The sequence below is a fragment of the Acipenser ruthenus genome, chromosome 34, assembly GCF_902713425.1.
Source record: "Acipenser ruthenus chromosome 34, fAciRut3.2 maternal haplotype, whole genome shotgun sequence".
Classification (NCBI taxonomy): domain Eukaryota; kingdom Metazoa; phylum Chordata; class Actinopteri; order Acipenseriformes; family Acipenseridae; genus Acipenser; species Acipenser ruthenus.
This window is the reverse complement of record NC_081222.1, coordinates 3,920,360-3,940,150: the sequence shown is the minus strand read 5'-3', so window position 1 is coordinate 3,940,150 and position 19,791 is coordinate 3,920,360. Positions and strand designations below refer to the sequence as shown.

Genomic DNA, 19,791 nt, shown 5'->3' with positions numbered 1-19,791 from the left:
CCCACCTCTCCTGGAATTAAGGATGTTTAATATGGGTACAGTGAATTTAGAAGCAAGCAGAAGTGCCAGCTGTGATCCAGGCAGCGAGAGCCTTCCTTGGCTATGCAATGAATCCTGCTATCAGCAGCTGGTTGAGGCGGTCAGGTGGAAACCCATAATCCTGTTGCACTCCCCCACTGACACAGATTGTACCGGTGCCAGAGGAACATTAAATCCATGGCTGCCTCTGTGTGTGTGCTGTGAATTGCAATGAGAATCCTGCTAATGTTGGCAGCATTGTTATGCAGCTTGTGTCTGGCGGGGGGGCACTTCTGTTTGTACCTGCCTCCTGATGGCTTTGGTCTCTAATACAAACTGACCCTTCTCTATCCTTCTTTTTAATATATATTTTTTTAAATGAACGAAAGTCTTTATTAAGAACAACAATACAATTGTGTTTTTTACATTAATACATGCATCCATAACAAGAGTAACCTCGGGACAATTTGATTGTTATGCATTGATTTCAAAATTGCTAGAGGTAGGTTGCATCCAAACATAGTCTCAGTAATTGCCAGTTGGATGATCTGTAGAACAATGGGCTGTACTTGCACTCCTCTTAGTCCTTTGTAATAGTTTCCATGATAACACGCATCAGCTACTGGCTGTAAAATGGCTTCTCATAACAGGTTTTCTGCACATTTTCTTATGGCTTAGGTGTTTTTACAGCTATGGCCATAGCAGTACACTTAAATATTGGAACATGCCCAGTTCTTTGTAGTCCTGTGCATGTATTTGTTTGGCTAATTATATTTATTACCAACTGCCAGTGACTCCGGGCTGAGGGGGATAAAATATAATAACAGCAGCTCCAGCCTTGTAGATTACACATTTTGTTTGTACCACAGTATGGCTGGCTTCATCTCAATCCACAGTTTAAACCTTGTGTATCGTGGCTCTGAAGACCTTGTAAAGTGTGTTGCGTTTATGAAAACCACAGCCCTACTGACATTTTTAGCCTTTGTTGCAGTGTCATATACAGGTTTAGCAAGTTTCCTTGATGACTTCCACAGACAAGAGTTCCCCAGTCAGATCATGGCATACATACCTTTGGTGGAAATACAGAAATTTGGCATTTTGTGTTTTTGTTGTCCTTGCAGAAGATTCATCTAAATCTTTTTGATTTGTAAATAGTTATTAACCAACGTAGAACACAGATTCTTAAATACAGTTCTGCTGCAGTCCTTTCAGTGAATTGTGTGTGGTTTTTTTTTATTCAGAAATTTGTTGCCGGATGTTAGACTCAGGAAACAGAACTCGTCCTGCCGGTTTCAGTCTGTGACTGTCTGTCAGTTTCATGATTCGGTGCATACAGCTGAACAGCCTTCAGTTATGTATGGAAAAGTACACTTGACAGAACCTTTGTAAACACTTCCCTTTTATCTTAATACTGAATGGCTTCTGGAGAGGCTATTTTAGTACAGTTTGTGCAAGGTAGCCTGCATTATCTAGTAACAAGGCTTAAACAGCAAATACCTACTGTTTGGATTAGAAAATGTGTTTCCCCATAGGTGTGTTTAAATGACTAGGTGCCATCCTTTTAAACTACCAGTGTCTCTGCTAGATCTGGAGTGTTATAAAACTCTATAACAAGCCTGTAGGTTCCTCTGTCTATGCAACCAATTGGAAGGAGCAACTTGTAATCTATTGACAGGAGAGCTGATCACTTGTATTGTGTTGGTTATTTTAGTGCAAACATTTGTGTGCAGAGCAGAATGCAATGCCACCTAACCCCCCACAGTGCCTCTTCTCTCGCTTTTGACCTAAACTGAATCTTTACAAAATTAAAAGTTAATCTGTATCGTCTTTAATGCCTCTGTGTGTGTGTGCATGTGTTTTGTGTAATGGCCCGTGTTTCCCATGAGCTGTTTGTCCGTGTGAAGCTCGTTCATGAGATGAGTCAGCAGGATCTGGTGACTCATACACAACCACTGCATTTGCAGCCACGGAAAACACAGTGTCAGAGCACTGATAATGCACTCTCTGTTTCTTGCTGTCTGCAGCCCTCGGTTTTCTGTAAATCCTACACCCTCCAAAGCCCCGCTGTGGTATGTGGCCAGTATGTATCTGGTGGGTTAAAGGTCAGACAGGCAATGTGTTTTACCTTGCACCATAGAAGCCCAATTTCAAATACTGCGCAAAGGTCTTTTGTGAAATCGGTGATGGTGGATTTGTAGTAGAATCATGCACTTTTGTGTCTGTGTGAAGTCAAGGTGCTTTCTTTCAATGTGGAGTATGAGGTTAGGGTAGAAGGTATTCCCTGGCACCTCCTGACATTCCCAGACAAGTCTGGCTGGACAACAGAGACTGATCTGGAGACCAACTGCTGCTCCCTGCTTCCACCACCCACTGTTGAGAGAGACATTCCAACTCTGCTTGTGTACACTAATACACAAGAGTGAGTCGCTTGTGACGCAGCTTTAGTTTGAGTTGGAAGCTTACTGTATCAACCGATTGACCCTAGTGATTCAATAACAGGGGAATTTGATATGTGCAGGCAGGTTTCGTGTAGAAGCTGGTAGATTGTTAATGCTATTTCTTTGGAAATTCTCGCTTTGCTTTCCTCCCTGAAGTACTAGTTAAGTTTTCAATTTGAGACATTTGAAATCTTAAGTGTAGTTCAATTGATAGATGACATTATAATGAAGGATGCAAACCTTGCACTGTTGTAAATGCTTGATAAATATTAATGTGTGTATTTAAAAAAAAGTCTTACTTGGTGAGTCCATGAGAATACTGTATATACTGTGCTGCCCTTTTTATAAGTAGTCTGGCATTTTGAGTGAAGAGTGGCATTTTGGGCAAAAATGATCCACTACCACTACCACTACCACCACCAGCCTTCTAACTAGTTATTTGATCTGAAGAGCCATGTCTTAAAATAAGTGAGAACTGTAATTTTAAAATAACCTCCAGAACTATTAAACACTTGATAATACAACAATTAGAAATACTATAATAGGGGGACTCCCGAGTGGCGCATCCAGTAAAGACACTCTGCGCGGAGTGCAGGATGTGCCCTATAGCCTGGAGATCACCAGTTGAGGTCCAGGCTATTCCACTCCCAGCCGTGGACTGGAGTTCCCAGGGGGCAGCACACAATTGGCCGAGCGCCGCCCGGGGTGGGGAGGGCTTAGGTTGGTCAGGGTGTCCTCGTCTTACCACGCAACAGCGACCCCTTTAGAGTGGCCGGGCACTTGTAAGTGGCCTAGAGCTGCGTGGTCCTCCGATGCTGTAGCTCTGAAGGTAAAGAAGGTGGTGGCTGACGTAACACATTTCGGAGGACACGTGTGTTCGTCTTCGTCCCTCCCGGGAGTTGCAGTGGTGAGCCAGGCTTAAAATTGGGTATGTCCAAAAAAAATTGGCGATTCCATATTTTATATTAATAAATAAATAAAAAAAACGACGACGAAGTTTCAACTAGACATTAAAGAGTCTTCAAAACGTTAGTCATCAGTGGAACTGCCGCTGGACAAGGTGGGGGTGGGGGTTTGTAATTTAAAATAAATAAGAAGAAAACTGTGCAGTGGTCTTCATTGTTGTCCCATGCTTTGCCTTGTTGCAGAGAGCCCAGTGAGGACTGCGATGGGATCAGTGACATGTCTGCGGAGACTGGCCCTGGGACGAGACTGAGAAACTTGCCAGCCATGGGGGACGGACTGGAGAGCCAGCAGATGTCCACGACACAGGGGCAGGGGCAGGGCCAGGCCCAGGCCCAGCCGGCACAGCCCACCTCTGCCTTCGACAACCCCTGCACTCCTGAGACATCCGGCCCCGCCAGGCCCAAGCGGCAGACCAACCAGCTGCAGTACCTGCTCAAAGTGGTGCTTAAGACGCTGTGGAAACACCAGTTTTCCTGGCCCTTCCAGCAGCCTGTGGATACTGTCAAACTCAACCTCCCTGTGAGTATGACCCAGAGCTGGTTCAGAAGATTGACATGGTGTATTTCACAATAGTCCATTGTAATCACAATATATTATTCCATAGTAAACCATGTATTTTTAACCATGCTTCACTGTAGTTCTCAAATGTTCTATGCTTTTACCATAGTAAACTTTAAGAAGGGAACTGTTGCGGGTGACCTGATGCAGACAGACTGTGAAATATGATTTTGATTTAACCCTTTTATCAGTTAATGTATAAGAATCTTTCATCAGGTAGACAAACATTTACTTGTCAATTTTATTTTCTGGTTTAAAGACTTAATTTATCAGCCATAACTTCAAAAACTCAACTCAAAGGAAATAATTGGGCGAACAACAAATAAATGCTTGTCAAGCAGCCATCAAAGACCTTCATTGCTCTTGTCTCGTAGAGCTATGTAGTACTATGAGTGAAGGTTCCTATAAATAGTTTGATTACTGTTTCTCTCGTTGTAGGATTATTATAAGATTATTAAGTGTCCTATGGACATGGGATCAATCAAGAGGCGCCTGGAGAATTGCTTCTACTGGAACGCCCAAGAATGTATTCAAGACTTCAACACAATGTTTACTAACTGTTATATCTATAACAAGGTAGGTTTTTATAATAGTCAGGGGTGTGCCATTTTTGAAAATAAAGCTTCTTGTCCAAGGGACAAAATGCCTGAAAAATCTACTTGCCCCCTCCCTGTTGCACAAAACATACACAAAAAAGTCAAATATAACTTGTAGGATTTTGGTTTTATTTAACAGTGAACACAATCAACAAATGTATAACATACTTTATGGAAATGTTCCTTTCAGTGCATTTTTTTAAACACATTTGCTAGTAAGTGTAAGTAACAGACTAAGAGTACAACTATAATAAGCAATCCTTGGAGGAGTTAAAATATAAAAAGCTTGTCTGTTTCTTTTCCACTCTTTCTCTAAGCTGAATTAAAACTCCTGGTGTACAGGTGTTTTAGTTTGTTGCATCACTGATAAAAAATCATTGCCAGCTATTGCTGCTGCTTTGTGTAATTCAGATTTTTCTTGATGTTTTAGTTTTCTAACTGCTCAACCCCAAATTTCTAAAGGACGTGTATAGCGTCCTTAAAGTTTCTCTGCATTTTTTTTGTACTTGGTTTTTCTACCAAAATGCAGGCAATATTTACAGTAGGCTCCATCAAATTCTGCAAAAACAATATGTTTTGTTTTATTTCTATTATATACTTTATTTATTTTAAACGGTGTACATCATTTAACATCTTGTCCCATGATGGTTAACTGGAACACTGCTACAGCAGGGTAATCCTGCTTTCATACCCTGATAGGCTGTGTTTTTTTTCTTCTTTTTTTTGGGAGGGCAACATTCTTTCCCTGCACTACTCTCACTGAAAAATATACTTAAAATGAGAATACATAAACACATTGCCCTGTGTGTGTGTATATATATGTGTGTGTATATAGTGTTTGTGCACATTTCATTTCTGTCATTCAACATATTTAAATGTCAGGTTCATGTATTAAGAAAGCGGTATCACTTGTCTGTATAATATATTGCTGACCCTGATGTTCGTGTGATACAGCTATCTGAAATCTTTCTAATGTAAAGCAGACCTTCATATTAATATGATACAGCTATCCTGATTTTTTTTTTTTTGGTATCAAATTAAGATGACATCAGTTAAAATTGGCTGTACGATTTATTATTATTTGAAGATGTGTTATATAAAGTATGTAATCCAGGTACAAGCTGATTGTCATCCCACTTGAGGCCAGAGAGACCAGCAAAGCCCTGTGTGTGTGTGTGTGTGTGAACTCTCATGATCGGTTTGTGCTCTTCAGCTCTGAAATTAAGGATCTGTCTTTGTTCCTTTTATTTCCTAACAGCCAGGCGATGACATAGTCTTAATGGCAGAAGCCCTGGAGAAGATGTTCCTCCAAAAGATCTCGGAGATGCCTCAGGAGGAGACGGAAATCTCGGTGGTCTCTAAGGGACGAGGCAGAGGTCGGAAAGAAGGTAGTAAAGCCATTGTGGTCCGGGATCCAGAGGGGGCAGCATTCAGCCTCCCTCACTTACATTCTCCCCCTTGCGTTCATTGCTAGACACAGAGGTCCAGTTAAAACTCCACCCAACACATGCTGAATATTTGATGGGTGAAGGACACAGTACATCTGCGATTAAAGTACATTGCCTTGAGCACAGAGAGCATTGGGAGGGTACCTGCAGACCACAATGGAGTGGGTTGATGTGTAGTGTACCTTCACATATTAAAATAAATAAAAATAAAGCCAACTGAGGGTATCGATGCTTTAAAATTTTAAATTGTCAAGTATCCTGAGATGCCTTAGAAAACGCATGCTATATAATACTACATTTTTATTATATTAGTGTTCAGTCTTTATTAGTTATTTCTCGATTTTGTTTTCAGCTGTCAATTCAAAGCCTGGGACATCCACACCCCCACATACGAGGAGCCCCCACACACCACCACTGGCCCCCCAGACCAGGGGTCCGTCACAGACTGTGCAAACCCCCCAAACCAGGGGCCCTCAACAGACTGCTCAGCCCCCACAGACCCGTGGCCCATCGCAAACTGGCCAGACCCCTCAGAGCACTAGAGGACCCAATCACACACCCCAGTCCCGGGCACCCTCACAGACTCTGCCAACCACCCAGACTCGGGCTCCCCCTCAACCAGCCCCGACGCTGCTGCAACAGCAGTCCTTTCCTTTGGTCACACCTGACTGCATCTTACAGACACCAGTCATGACCGCCATGCCTCCTCCTGCACAGACCACCCTGCCGGCTACCTCCATCATGCAGACCCCAGCTCCGCCAGCAAAGGTGAGCAAGGAGCAGGATCGCAGGTTGAGGGGCGACCTGGAGACACTGTCACTAATTTTTCAAATTTAACTTTCGCCATCAAAAACAGTTTTCTGGTGAACACTGGATGAACCACAGACATTTCAGTTTTCAGAAAAATGTTCAGTTGGTAGTAGGGTGAAAGGATAGGTTATCTAAAAATGTAATTATGGGTTTTCAATTATAGTAAACTCTTCACTAGACTGTCTGCAGCACTCCAACATATAACAATGCTTTTTAAAATCCAGACAAATCCATCTACTATTTAAAAAAATACATATATATTAAATCAAAACCAAAAATATCTTGGTGACAGGAGTTAAACCTTCTGTCTCTTATTTCTCTAGCCGAAGAAAGGCGTAAAGAGGAAAGCAGACACCACCACCCCCACCACAATAGACCAGATGAGCGTGTCTTCGCCACTTCCGGCAGAGTCCAAATCCGGGAAGACCATGCCCAGGCGTGAGAGCAGCCGGCCTGCCAAGGTACCCAAGAAGGAGGCTCCCGACTCCCAGCAGCCCAGCCTGGCTCTGGACAAGAGCAGCCTCTCCATGGGGGGAGGAGGCAAGCTGGTGGAGCAGCTCCGCTACTGCAGCGGCATCGTCAAGGAGCTGTTTGCTAAGAAGCACGCCGCCTATGCCTGGCCCTTCTACAAACCTGTGGACGTGGAAGCACTGGGACTGCACGACTACCACGATATTATCAAACACCCCATGGACCTGAGCACTATTAAAGTAAGCGTGCATTTCTCCAAGGGGGTGGGCTGGCTGGCTGGCTGGCTTGCTTGCTTGCAAGCTTCCAACCTGGATTGATCTCCAAAGTGTTGTGGGGTTCACCATACAGGCTTAGATACTAAAGTATACAGTTGTAGTCAAAAGTTTACATACCCCGATGGAAATGTATAATTTCTAGAAATTTCTTAAAGAATTTTAGGAAAAATCTTTAGTAGAAAAAGTTTTGCTTTTTGTGGATGAGAGCGAGTTACAAGTAGATGTCTACAGTTATTTATTTCAGCAGTTTTTTGGCAAAACTCCAAAAATGCTCATTCAAAAGTAATCATACCCTTTGATAGTTTTGTCTACAAGGTGCTAGAAATGTCAATATGATGATGTAGAACCTAATTCTAGAAAAGTCTAGAAAATGCAGGATTGTAGGTAAACATTCTTCAAGAGTATAAAAGGGTTAGGCGTAGCTATTGCTGTCATTACCAGTAAGTCAATATGGGGAAAAAAGTAAAGAGCTATCTAAAGACATTGGGCAGAAAATTATTTATTGTCAAAGCTGGAGAAGGATACAAGAAGATTTCCAAGCATTTGAGAGTCCCAATTTCAGCTATTGTTTCTATTATCAAGAAGTACAAGACTCATGGTACACTCATGGTACGCTCCCTCGGTCTGGAAGAAAGAAGGTTCTTTCACCAAGAACAAGTAGAAGAATTGTGAGGAAGGTTAATAACAATCAGAGATTGATTGCCAAAGATATTCAAAGTGAATTGACTGGAAGTGGGACTGGGGTTTCCATTTCAACCATAGGTCGAGTATTGCATGGTGAAGGTTTTGATGGTCGCAGGACAAGGAAAAAGCCACTCTTAGGAAAATGTCACAAGAGCAATTGCTTAAAGTTTGCAAAATGGCATTTGAATGATGGATACAAGTTCTGGTCAAAGGTTTTGTGGAGTGATGAAACAAAAATCAAGCTATTTGGTCACGCTGATACTGTTTGCTTTTGGAAAAGGTCTGGTGAGGCATACAAAGAAAAGAACACCGTACCTACTGTCAAGCATGGAGGTGGCAATATCCTTCTATGGGGCTGTTTGTCCTCTAATGGCACAGGAAATTTAGTTCCAATACATGGTAAAATGGATTCCATAGCATACCAAAGTATATTGGCCAATCATCTGAAACTGCTCCAAAACTTGGTTTAAAGCACAACTGGACGTTCCAACACGACAATGGTCCAAAGCACACACCAAAATCTACTTCAGAATGGTTAAAGAATAATAAAATCAATGTTCTGGAATGGGCTAGTCAAAGTCCCGATCTAAATCTGATTCGAGAATCTTTGGTTTGAGTTGAAGAAGGCTGTGCACAAGAGTCCTCAATTTGAATGAACTGGAACAATTATGCGTTGAAGAATGATCAAAAAATCACTAAAGAATCATGCCAAAAGTTAATTGACAAGTATCCTAATTGGTTGTTTAAAAGAGGTTAAAGAGACTAAAAGTGCCTCAACTAGCTATTAATTTCATTTTTCTTGTCAGGGTATGAATACTTTTGTAGTAGCATTTTTGGAGTGAAATAAATAAAAAGCAAAAATCTTTCGTAGCAAAAGTTTTTCTATAATTTGAGAAATGTATAGAAATTATCCATTTCCATTGGGGTATGCTATGTTCCCTCTAAGACTTTCATTTAGTCAGCCACTGTGGCTAAAGTAACTTAAGTTTCCAGGATGGCTAAAAAATGCCAGACCCTACCCTTTTACAATACACATAAACAGTATATTTAAAGTGCACTATAACACTGATTCACATTTAATAAATGCCAAACTTAGTCCCACATGAAAAAACGTCATTATAGATTTCCTAAATTCTGAATAGGTTGCAGAGATATTCATGTACTGCATAATCATTTACATTGTTTTGACTGTGACGTGGTTTTAGTATTAATGCCTACCTGACCAACCGCAGCTCTAGTTACACAAGCTCTTACTCTGTTATTACTATTAGTAGGATTGTACAGCCACTACTGTGTTTAAAAAAAAAAATTAAAAAAAACATATCTTTTTTTACCATGTTCTTTCACCTGGGACTACTGACAGTAATATTGCATCGATTCTGACATTAAAACTCAATATATCATAGTGAGGCGAGTCTTCTTTTTAAAATAAATGTGTATGTTTTTATTAAATTCCACTATGTTACTATTTCCAAAATATTTCAACACATTTTAAAGTAGCAAACAATGAAAAAAAAAAGAACTTAGCTGTGATCTTTTGAAGCTGCGTGTTTCTGCCTTGCCGTCTGTGAAAAAGTTCTTTCAGGACCAGAGGGTATGTTTGAAACCATGACTGATTCACCTCCCTGTGACTTACTTCAGTTGTGTGTACATGGTTGGTATTCCTTGAGCTACATCTTTCAGAACATGATTCTGATCATTTGTCTGTACAATTACCCCCCACCCCCCAAGAATTTTTCCGTTTTGGATGCCATGTTTTTTAAACATTTTTTACGTGCAGCGCTGTCCGCTTAGTGTTTCTAATTAGAACCTCTGTCCTCCCACCAAACACGACGTTTTTGTTCTGCATTTTATGTGAACAAGCTAAAGGGCTTTAATTGGGCGACATGAAATCAAACTAAACAGTATGTGTTGATTAATTTACCAGCCATGTTGAATGTGCTGGCAGTCTTATACAAGTGCATTTTTCAAAGCCATCGTCACCGTGGCGAACTTGGTGAAAAATAGTTGAGCCACAAGGGGAAAAGTTTCACTTGTGGCGAGCGGCTAGCGGGAACGTTGGTATGTAAACTTTTGACTACAACTATACATACTTGAAACCGAAATTATACACGTAGTGAAACCTGAATTAAATGAATTTTTGGCTGTGTCTATTTACTGGTATATAAATAAAGGTGCATGTGTATAGTGAAGCCTGTGCAGTGTAAACAGATTTTTATTATTTTTTTTTTTTTTTGCTGAAGATTGCAGTCGATGTGTTTATTTATTAATTTATTTTTATTTATTTATTTTTGAAGAAGTGTTTCATATTGGTAATGTAACAGTGCTGGCAAACACTTATTTGAGAGCGCAATTTGGAATCATTTAAAACCACTCTGATCTTTCAAACTTCATTGTCATGTTTCTTTTCCCCTCCACCCCCCCCAGTCCAAACTGGACAATAAGGAGTACCGGGAAGCTCAGGAGTTTGCAGCGGACGTACGGCTGATGTTTTCAAATTGTTACAAGTACAATCCCCCGGACCATGAGGTGGTGGCCATGGCACGCAGGCTCCAGGTGAGCATTTGTGCACAGGCTGCTGAAATATTAGGCATGTACTGGTCAAACCACCAGCGAGAAGGCACTGAAATTTTAAAAACAGTTTCTACTGTTTAAAAAAAGCTAAGTGACTTCTATTTAGTTTTAATTTTCACCCTTGATTTGTCAGAATCCCTTTATATCTTGTCCTGTGCAATTTTAATTTAATAGATTACTGCATCATTATTATTATTATTATTATTATTATTATTATTATAGCAAATCATTTTACACAAACAGCCAGAACCTGACTGATGGTATAGCTAATAATTATAACACACCATGTATCATTTTTTATTCTTTTTATTACATCCCCGCCCCCCCCCCCAAAAAAAGTTAACATTGTCTTCATACCGTTATCTACAAACATTATCTTCATAGCTTTTAAATGTACTTTGAGCAGAAAAAAAAATATTCAATCAGATTCGCACACTCAGTTCTTGCCTATTTACAAGGAACACCCAAGTACACGTGACTTGAATTTTACCTTGCAAAGTATCTCCTGTCTGTTAATGTAACATTGTAGCTCAAAGAATAAAATGTTGTTAATGATGGCTATTTTCTTACAAAGAGTTTAATTAATCTGATGTTTCTTTTGTCTTTATTTGGGTTGAAACTAAAGATTGTAGCTGGCTGTTTTCTGCAGGACGTGTTTGAGATGCGATTCGCAAAGATGCCTGACGAGCCGGAGGAGCCCGCTATCCCCGCCCCCTTGCCAGTAATCCCTGCCCCCTCCAAGCCAGCACCGCCCCCTTCGTCCAGCGACAGCAGCAGCGACAGCTCCTCTGACAGCGACAGCTCCACCGACGACTCTGAGGAGGAGAGAGCACAGAGACTGGCGGAGCTGCAGGAGCAGGTACTCCCTCCTTCCCAGGGCAGGACCCACGTACCAGAACAGTTCAGTGGCCTTAAATCCAGGATCTCCAATGCATTGAGTTCCACAATATAGCTCTCCTTGATTTTTAGTGTGCTCCCTTGATATTTCACCATTCAGTATCTAACTAATTTGGTTAGTTCACTGTTTGGCTACGTTGACTGTAAACTGTACAAGTCCTATTATGATGTGCAAGTCAAAATAGAGGCAGTGCTATGTAAGTGTTAAATGGGGTGAAGTGCATGTCTTTATTTTGAAGGTACAGTCAGAATTCCACAAAATAACTGTATTGAAGCAATGTCTTGATTTATCTGGACAAAAACATTGAGATGTTACTTTAACTTAAGATGTTGACTTCAATATAATCACACAACTGCCATATGTATAATGTAATTTGTCATTTTAGATTTGTTTTTGAAAAATCCGAGATCCGTATCAAAACACATGCATGATATCGATGTAAAATCTTCATGTCGTTGCCCACCACTAAACCAGAATTAACTTTTTTCTGATTTTTGTGCAATGTGTTGAGCACTAACTGCATTCGGGAAAGAACAAGAAATACAGACAAGCACTAAACTTGTACAAGATGTGGCAATCCAATGGAATCCTAGCAGACCAAGCATACATAGTGGAATTATCTGCCCTGATTGTCAGTAACATTGAAAAACTTTGTTTTTTCTAGTTGAAAGCTGTGCACGAGCAGCTAGCGGCACTGTCTCAACCGCAAGCAAGCAAACCAAAGAAGAAGGAGAAAGACAAGAAGGAGAAGAAGAAAGAGAAGCACAAGAAGAAAGCGCCGGTGGTGGAAGAGGTGGTGGTGGAGGAACAGCCGCCCAGGAAGAGCAAATCCAAGGAGCCCCCTCCTAAGAAGACCAAGAAGAGCAGCAGGTACAGCCGCGCACACACACCCTGCCTCTTACTTACAAACATGGTGCCCATTCTAACAGTGATTGGAAGACTTTAAGCCATTCCAGGGTTCAGTGAGCTTGTGATTTGCACAGATATTCTCAGGTGACCCTAATTTAATCTAGCAATGAAATCTGGAATGGATTAAACTGCTGTGCAATAAGTTGTTTTTCTGTCCTTGTAATTGGCAGCACTTCTCACCCAGATGGTTAATTTATAAAAAAAAAAAAAAGGGCTTTACTTCAGTGTGGTTTTTACTTACTAGTGAATGGATGTACGAATCAGGATTGACTGTAATTCAATCCTGAATTTGTCAAACTTGTTCACTTTTTTTATAAGTCTTGGCTTGTCTGTTTTTTGTTTTGTTTTTTCCTTGGCATAAAACTCTCTAGGCTTTGGTGAATTGGTTTTAATTTTAATTTGTTTCCCTTTTATAGTAAAAAGGAGTCTGCGTCGACGAAGAACAGCAAGCCCACCCCTGCTCCCCTCCCCCCTCCGGTTCCTCCACCCGCGCTCACGTACAACTCCGAGGAGGAGGGGGCTGAGAAGTGCAAGCCCATGAGCTACGAGGAGAAGCGCCAGCTCAGCCTGGACATCAACAAGCTGCCGGGAGACAAGCTGGGCAGGGTGGTGCACATCATCCAGTCCCGGGAGCCGTCGCTCAAGAACTCCAACCCAGACGAGATTGAGATCGACTTTGAGACGCTCAAACCCTCCACTCTGAGGGAGCTGGAGAGATACGTGTCCTCCTGTCTGAGGAAGAAGAGAAAGCCACCAGGTGAGTAGCCACGGGAGATGGATGGGTGTCTAGATATCTGTATGAATGAAAGAGCTTGGTATATATCTAGCTTGTTTCTTCATGCATGCATTCAGTCATTTGAAGTAGAATGATCAGACGAACCGCATTGTTCCAAATTACGCTGCGTTGCTCAGTTTGATCGAAGCAAATTCACAATCCAAATCAGCTGTTTAATTTTAGGTTTAAGTACAGTAATCCGTCACATATCCGAATGCGGTGGGACCAGAGTAAGGGTGAATATGTAAAAAGGTGGATGAATGAATCCTATTTTAAATACCATAATACACAGCTGTAACAATTACTGTTTAGAGATTCAGCTTTTTTAAAAAGATACGGTATTAACCCTTTGCAGTCCATTTATTCTGCGGCTGTCAGGCTGGTCGAGTCCAATTAATTTTTATGAACAAAATAAAATTTCAGACCACGTGCTGTTCAAATTGAAATAAAGTGACTATTTGCTTAAAACAAGTAACAAAGCAGTGCAAGTCCAAAGGGTACCCTATACAAAGCCAACAGTACCAACATTTTGAACAAAAAACATGGTTTTTATAATTTTTTTTATATATATATATCATGTGAACATTGGAAGAATTTTTTTTTGCTTGAATATATTACCTTTAGAATTGTCAGACAGGTACACAACTTTTTAAAAATCAATTACACACTACTAACAAACAAAAAAATGAACTAAACTATTTCATCAATGTGTTAACTATTTATATCAGACAAGGTTTGCAAACAGAAATGATATGTATGTGTTCTTGTATGGTACCTTTCAAAACAGTCACCTGGGTGTAACCATACAGTCTCTCTCCTCCTCCTCCTCCCCCCCCCTGAGCACTAGCCTTTTGTCCTTCCATCCTAGCACCATGACCTTGTTGTCCTTGCTGAATGAGACTGTCTCGTTGTGTTTTTTTTTTTTTTTTAGTTTGAGGTCTTGCTTCACTGGTATTGGCAATCCTCTTCTATTGGCCATTACTGTTCCAGTAAGGTGGATTTTTATTTTTAGCACTTCCATGGCCAGGTCGTAACCTGTGTAAAATCTGTCTGTAAACAAATGAAAGCCATGTCCATTTGTTGTCTGCAGCAATGTTTCACACAGGTGAACAATTCTTGATGAAAACGGCATGTCGGGTCTCAGCAGGGAGTCTGTTGTTGGGCTGCCAAAGTAAGGAACAATAGCAAAGACATAACCAGTTTGACAGTCAGCTAAAACAAACTCACGCATCCCCCACTTGGTAGGCTTCTGAGGATTGTAGCACTTGAAGATAATCCTTCCTTTTGAAGCCAACAGTGCTCATCAATGCAAATGTCTCTACCTGGGATAAATAGGTCCCGACATTGTGTCTATGTAGCTGCCACATTCCTGACCTTTTGTCCTAACAAAAGCAGCCTGATGCACCTGGGTGGGGGAGGGGAAAGGTGCAGCATCCAAAAGATCTGCAAGAAACGTGATCTCTTTGAAAAACGGCATTCTGTCGGCCCATTCCTCTGAGAAATATTCTTTTATGTCAGTTTTTATATTCAGTCCCATATTCAGCAGAACACCAAAAAATGCCTTCATCTCTGCTAACGTAACAGGTTTGCAGGAGTTCCAAGAAGAATTGACGCAGCGATCCTTTTAGTTTTACACTTGCATGTCTATTGGTTTCATTTACAATTTCAGTAAACAAAGCATTTGTGAAAAAGTAGGAAACTCCAGTGCAGTTCTCCAAAGTAGTACTCCCTTGAAATCCCTTATTTATCACAGTAAATGGGAGTTTTGTGAAAGCATCTGCACTTACCGAGTGCGTCTCCATTCGTCCTCTGGCTTTGCATCTGGTTCGTGGTCACTTTCCGCAGATTCCTCAGTCTTCAGTAAGTGAAAAGTGTACTTCATTGTCACTAGATTGATCAAAATCATCATCCAAACTGCTTTTGTCTGTGCAAGTTCTTCAGGCTGCATTGACTTGCTTTGCCATTTTTTCTCTGTGCGTCTCAGTCTCCGTCTGTTCAATTTGGCTTTGCTTCGCTTGTATATGGTCTATTCGGTTGTATCGGCCTTCTTTCTGATCAGAGACGATTAGGGAACAACTTGTCTCTGCTTTTTTCGGCTTAAACGCAGTACAGGCTGTGTTAGATCCATGGTTTTTGGCGATGTCGGACAGAGTCCGACAATGGACCGGAAAGGGATTTTCACGATGTCGGACCAGGTCCGACATAGGACTGCAAAGGGTTAATGCTTGTGACAGGGTAGCCGTGTGGATGCGTGCATTTGCTGCTGAGTGACAGACGGGAGATCGAGACAGAGACTGAAGGTGATGCATCCCGTAGGTGTACAGGATTTATTTACATATCAACACACTGAACAGCTCACGTGTCACTACCAGCAATGGCAGCGCACAGGTCACATATAACACAGTGTATGAAAACTTTGGTAGGGTTGACAATATCTGAACTAATGCATTTTCCTCATGTGGGTGGCAGTAATCTGCACACACTACCTTCGGTGGCTCGTCCTGGGTTTTATTATTTTATTTATTAGGCAGACTCCTTTATCCAAGGTAATTTCGTCATTGATACACCTTTTAATATTAATGGTGTTTTTTTTGTTTGTTGTTCATGTGCTGCAGTCCAGGATATCCTGGTCAATGAACCCCTAGCATCACCTATAAATAACTCATTTTTAATAAATAATTTATTTGCTGTAATATTGCTTTGTAGTTATATATAATAAATAGGTGTGTGTGTGTAGTAACAGGGAGTTAGATATATCCGGTTACCAATAATAATTTTATATCGTCTACCTTTCCACCTCTCGGTGAAGATGAACATGCTGCAGAGCCTTGCACTGCTCTCGCCCCACAGGCCAAATAGTTTTTAAGCATTTATTTTCAGGGAGTGCTTAGTTATAGCTATGCTTAGTACTGAACTGTTTCCCCTTGGGGATGAAATGTAAATTAATTTAAACCCAGCTACACCACTTCTTAAAGAATATCTGCCTGACATTTCAGTTATGCATGTTTGCTTTCAGTGGCTGAGAAGACAATGGAGATTGGCATCGTTAAAACAAAGGCTGGCTCTTCGTCGGAGTCTGAGAGCAGCAGTGACTCCAGCTCTTCAGAGAGCGAGGACTCTGACGCAGGTAGGGGGAAAGCTTTTAGACGCACAACACATGTTTGTCATTGAATTTGCATTTATTTTAGTGTTTCTAAATTTATCGTGCTTGCTCATTTTTTGGAAGATTTTTTTTTTTTTTTATAGACCCATAACGAAATACAGTAGTTCTCCCACAGTATTTCACAATTCGATACTTCACAAATTTGGTTAAGTCACAGTTAGACAATTTAAATTGTATGTTTCATGTCAATTCATGTTTGTTTTCAAGTCCGGTAAGGAAATAAGGGAGCACTGTGTAGGCATTTCTATCTTAAGATGGTTATAGGTATTAAGATTTGCTTTTACACTTTTGCTTTCTCATCTTCATTAGAAAATGCACCAAAAAACAAGAAGAAAGGACACTCTGGACGAGAGCAGAAAAAGGTAAATCAACTTTGTGTTGTCTTGCAGCTGAAATGCGATGGCAGGTTGTAGTTGATTCAACTTCAGCTGCGTATAAAACATGTGTAAATCATGTACTAAAGTGTGTTAATTGGTGGCACCTCATGCAATGGTATATACAAATAACTTGATACAAAGACAAGGTTAGAGCAGACCAAATGTTACTTGCTGCCCGTTTTATTAGGGAAGTTTTAGAGATGATGGATAAGTGATGATGGATATCTTCATAATTCATTTATTTTTCTAGCATCACCACCACCACCATCACCAGGCCGCCCCAGCGCCACCTCCTCCCCCCCAGCCAGTGGTCATGCCAGTGCCCCAGCAGCTGAAGCAATCTCCCCCTCAGTTCATTCCCCCTCCTGTCTCAGTTATGGATTCCCAGCTCCTGGGAAACCCCTTCGACTCCATGCCGCACTTCGGACAGTCTCTGATGCACCTGTCCCACCCGGTGGACCTGCAGTCTCACCTGCCCTCCCAGCCTGAGCAGCATTCTCCTCCTCCCCCTCCTCACCTCAACCAACAGCACCCAGCCGTCGTCACCTCCCCATCTGCCGAGACGCATCCGTACCTCAGCCAGCACCCAGTCCTCTCCCCGCCAGGTGAGCCCTGTGAAATACAAGCAAACTAAATGAAAAGCAGGAACGTGTACATTATATATTGGTGGTGCTATATTGTAGATGTGTTTTAAACAGATTTTCTATTTGTAAGCGGCTAACTGTCCAAATGCAGGTCAATAACACTGTCCTACCACCTAATCCCTGTACATTTTAGTGATAAAATTAAATAACTGCCAATATTGTAATTCAGGCCATCGCTCTATGCAGTATAATGCAAAACAATGTTGCAACGTTTTCTACTGCAATAAAATACTCAGATGTGTGTGTATATATGTATATCTACCTGTATGTGTGTGTGTGTGTGTGTGTGTATATATATGTATATATGTGTGTGGATAGATAGATAGATATAAAAAAATAAATAAATAAATTGGGGCTTCTAGTTCTGTGGTTTTATTTTCCATCTCTGCCTCCCTTTTAAACCTTAATAGTTGTTAAGCCTTAACTGAATACCAGATTCTTTAAATTAGCAATGCACTACTAGAACCAGAAAGAAATGCAGGTTAGAATCAGGTGAGATCAATGCACATTGTTTAACTCAATCAAGATATGAGGGTAAAAAGAAACAACTTCATTTGGTAATTGGTGTTTGATTTAAGAAAGCGAATTGGCTCAAAATGTTTAAAGGGACATCACGTGATCAAAAATAAAACCCGAAAACTAGAAGCCCTATATGTTTATCTATGTTTTAACTAAATGTATGTATTTTACTTAGCTTTGCACAACGCCATGCCCCAGCAGCCCTCAAGACCCAGCAACAGAGCAGCTCCTTTACCTCCCAAACCTCCGCAACAGCAGCAGCCACAACCACACCAGCAGCTGCCACACCACCACCTACACCAGCCCCCTCCCCAGCAGCACCCACCCCCTGCCCCTGCTCCCCCAGCCCCCTCACACAGACCCCTACCTCAGTCTCCCACACTCACCCCACAGAGCCTGCTCTCCTCCCAGCCTCCCCAAGCCCTGTTAGAAGATGACGACGAGCCCTCCCCAGCCCACCACATAATGCCGATTAGCCAGATGCAGCTGTATTTGCAGCAGCTGCAGAAAGTGCAGCTGCAACAGCAACAGACCCCTCTCCTGCAGTCTGTGCAGGTCCAGTCTCAACCTGCACAGGCAGCCCCAGTGCAGCAGCACCACCCCCACCAACACCACAATCAACAGCCACCAGTCACACAGCAACAGCATCAACAGAGACACCTCCACATGCAGTCCATGCCCTACCCAGGTCACATCCCACCCCCCCAGCAGCAGCAGCAGCAGCAGCAACACAAACCCCCAGTGCAGCCCCAGCAGGCGAAACCACAGCACGTCATCCAACAGCACCACCTCCCCCATCAGCAGCAGCAACAACAACAGCACCACCATCCGCCACCTCCGCCGCCGCCGCAGCAGCAGCAGCAGCAGCAGCACAACCCTTCCCCTCGGCAGCACAAGCCAGATCCTTACTCGACCGGTAAGTCAAGTGAGGGGGCCTGCCTGCCTTGTGTGGGAATGGGTAAAGCAACCTACTTCCAGCATTGCAGAAAGATTAAGTCATAGAAAATGTACTCTCCCTTAAAATAGCAGACAAGAAGGATGCAGAAACATTTGTTTTGTCAACAATTTTTTTGTTTAAAAAATTAATAAAATTGGAAGCACTTGTCCTGGAATTGTTCTAGTGCACGGCAATGTTTGGAAAAACTTCACCCTCATGTTCAAATTTTTAAAAAGCTCAATTGGTGTGTAGATAATAATTTTCAAATCAAAATGGTTCAAAAAGCTTACTCAGGAAGGCAGGCTTGTGGTATTTTAAAAAACAAAAATAGCTGAAGTCTAAAGTAAACATTAGTCTAAAGGTTTAAAGTCTAAAGTAACTCTTAGTGAGGACAATGAAGTAAGATGTAGTGGAATGTTGGAGTTGGATGTTTTGAATGTGTTGGGAAATAGGACTGCTGCCTGTTGAACAAAGAGGACATATTTTATTTTAATTTCAGGGCACCCGAGGGAGGGTCCATCGCCGATAATGATGCATTCCCCACAGATGCCACAGTTCCAGCCCATGATCCGCCAGTCACCGCCTCAGCAGAATGTGCAGCCTAAAAAACAGGTAAAAGCTGAACCGACAAGCATTCACAAGGGGGCAGGGACGAAGTGGGCTTGTGCTTTTAGTCATCACCAGACTGCTCTTAAACTCCAACAGCACCAGACTGCTCTTAAACTCCAACA

The 19,791-nt window shown here is 41.8% G+C and overlaps 1 protein-coding gene across 8 annotated transcripts in view; it reads left to right on the top strand.

Moving 5' to 3' along the window:
* Positions 1 to 19,791, top strand: part of LOC117401983 (bromodomain-containing protein 4) — a 50,615-nt gene that overhangs the window by 21,936 nt on the left and 8,888 nt on the right. For 7 of the 8 annotated variants that reach the window (XM_059007119.1, XM_059007116.1, XM_059007118.1 and 4 more), the window contains 14 exons: positions 3,605 to 3,941; positions 4,419 to 4,556; positions 5,835 to 5,964; positions 6,377 to 6,792; positions 7,158 to 7,544; positions 10,692 to 10,820; positions 11,464 to 11,697; positions 12,401 to 12,606; positions 13,062 to 13,402; positions 16,437 to 16,547; positions 16,893 to 16,945; positions 17,211 to 17,565; positions 18,299 to 19,039; positions 19,560 to 19,672. In XM_059007119.1, coding sequence (XP_058863102.1) covers positions 3,639 to 3,941; positions 4,419 to 4,556; positions 5,835 to 5,964; positions 6,377 to 6,792; positions 7,158 to 7,544; positions 10,692 to 10,820; positions 11,464 to 11,697; positions 12,401 to 12,606; positions 13,062 to 13,402; positions 16,437 to 16,547; positions 16,893 to 16,945; positions 17,211 to 17,565; positions 18,299 to 19,039; positions 19,560 to 19,672 — 3,657 coding nt within the window. In that variant the 5' untranslated portion in view covers positions 3,605 to 3,638. The remainder of the gene's footprint in view (positions 1 to 3,604; positions 3,942 to 4,418; positions 4,557 to 5,834; positions 5,965 to 6,376; positions 6,793 to 7,157; positions 7,545 to 10,691; positions 10,821 to 11,463; positions 11,698 to 12,400; positions 12,607 to 13,061; positions 13,403 to 16,436; positions 16,548 to 16,892; positions 16,946 to 17,210; positions 17,566 to 18,298; positions 19,040 to 19,559; positions 19,673 to 19,791) is intronic. The other variant, XM_034910625.2, reaches the window with a different exon arrangement.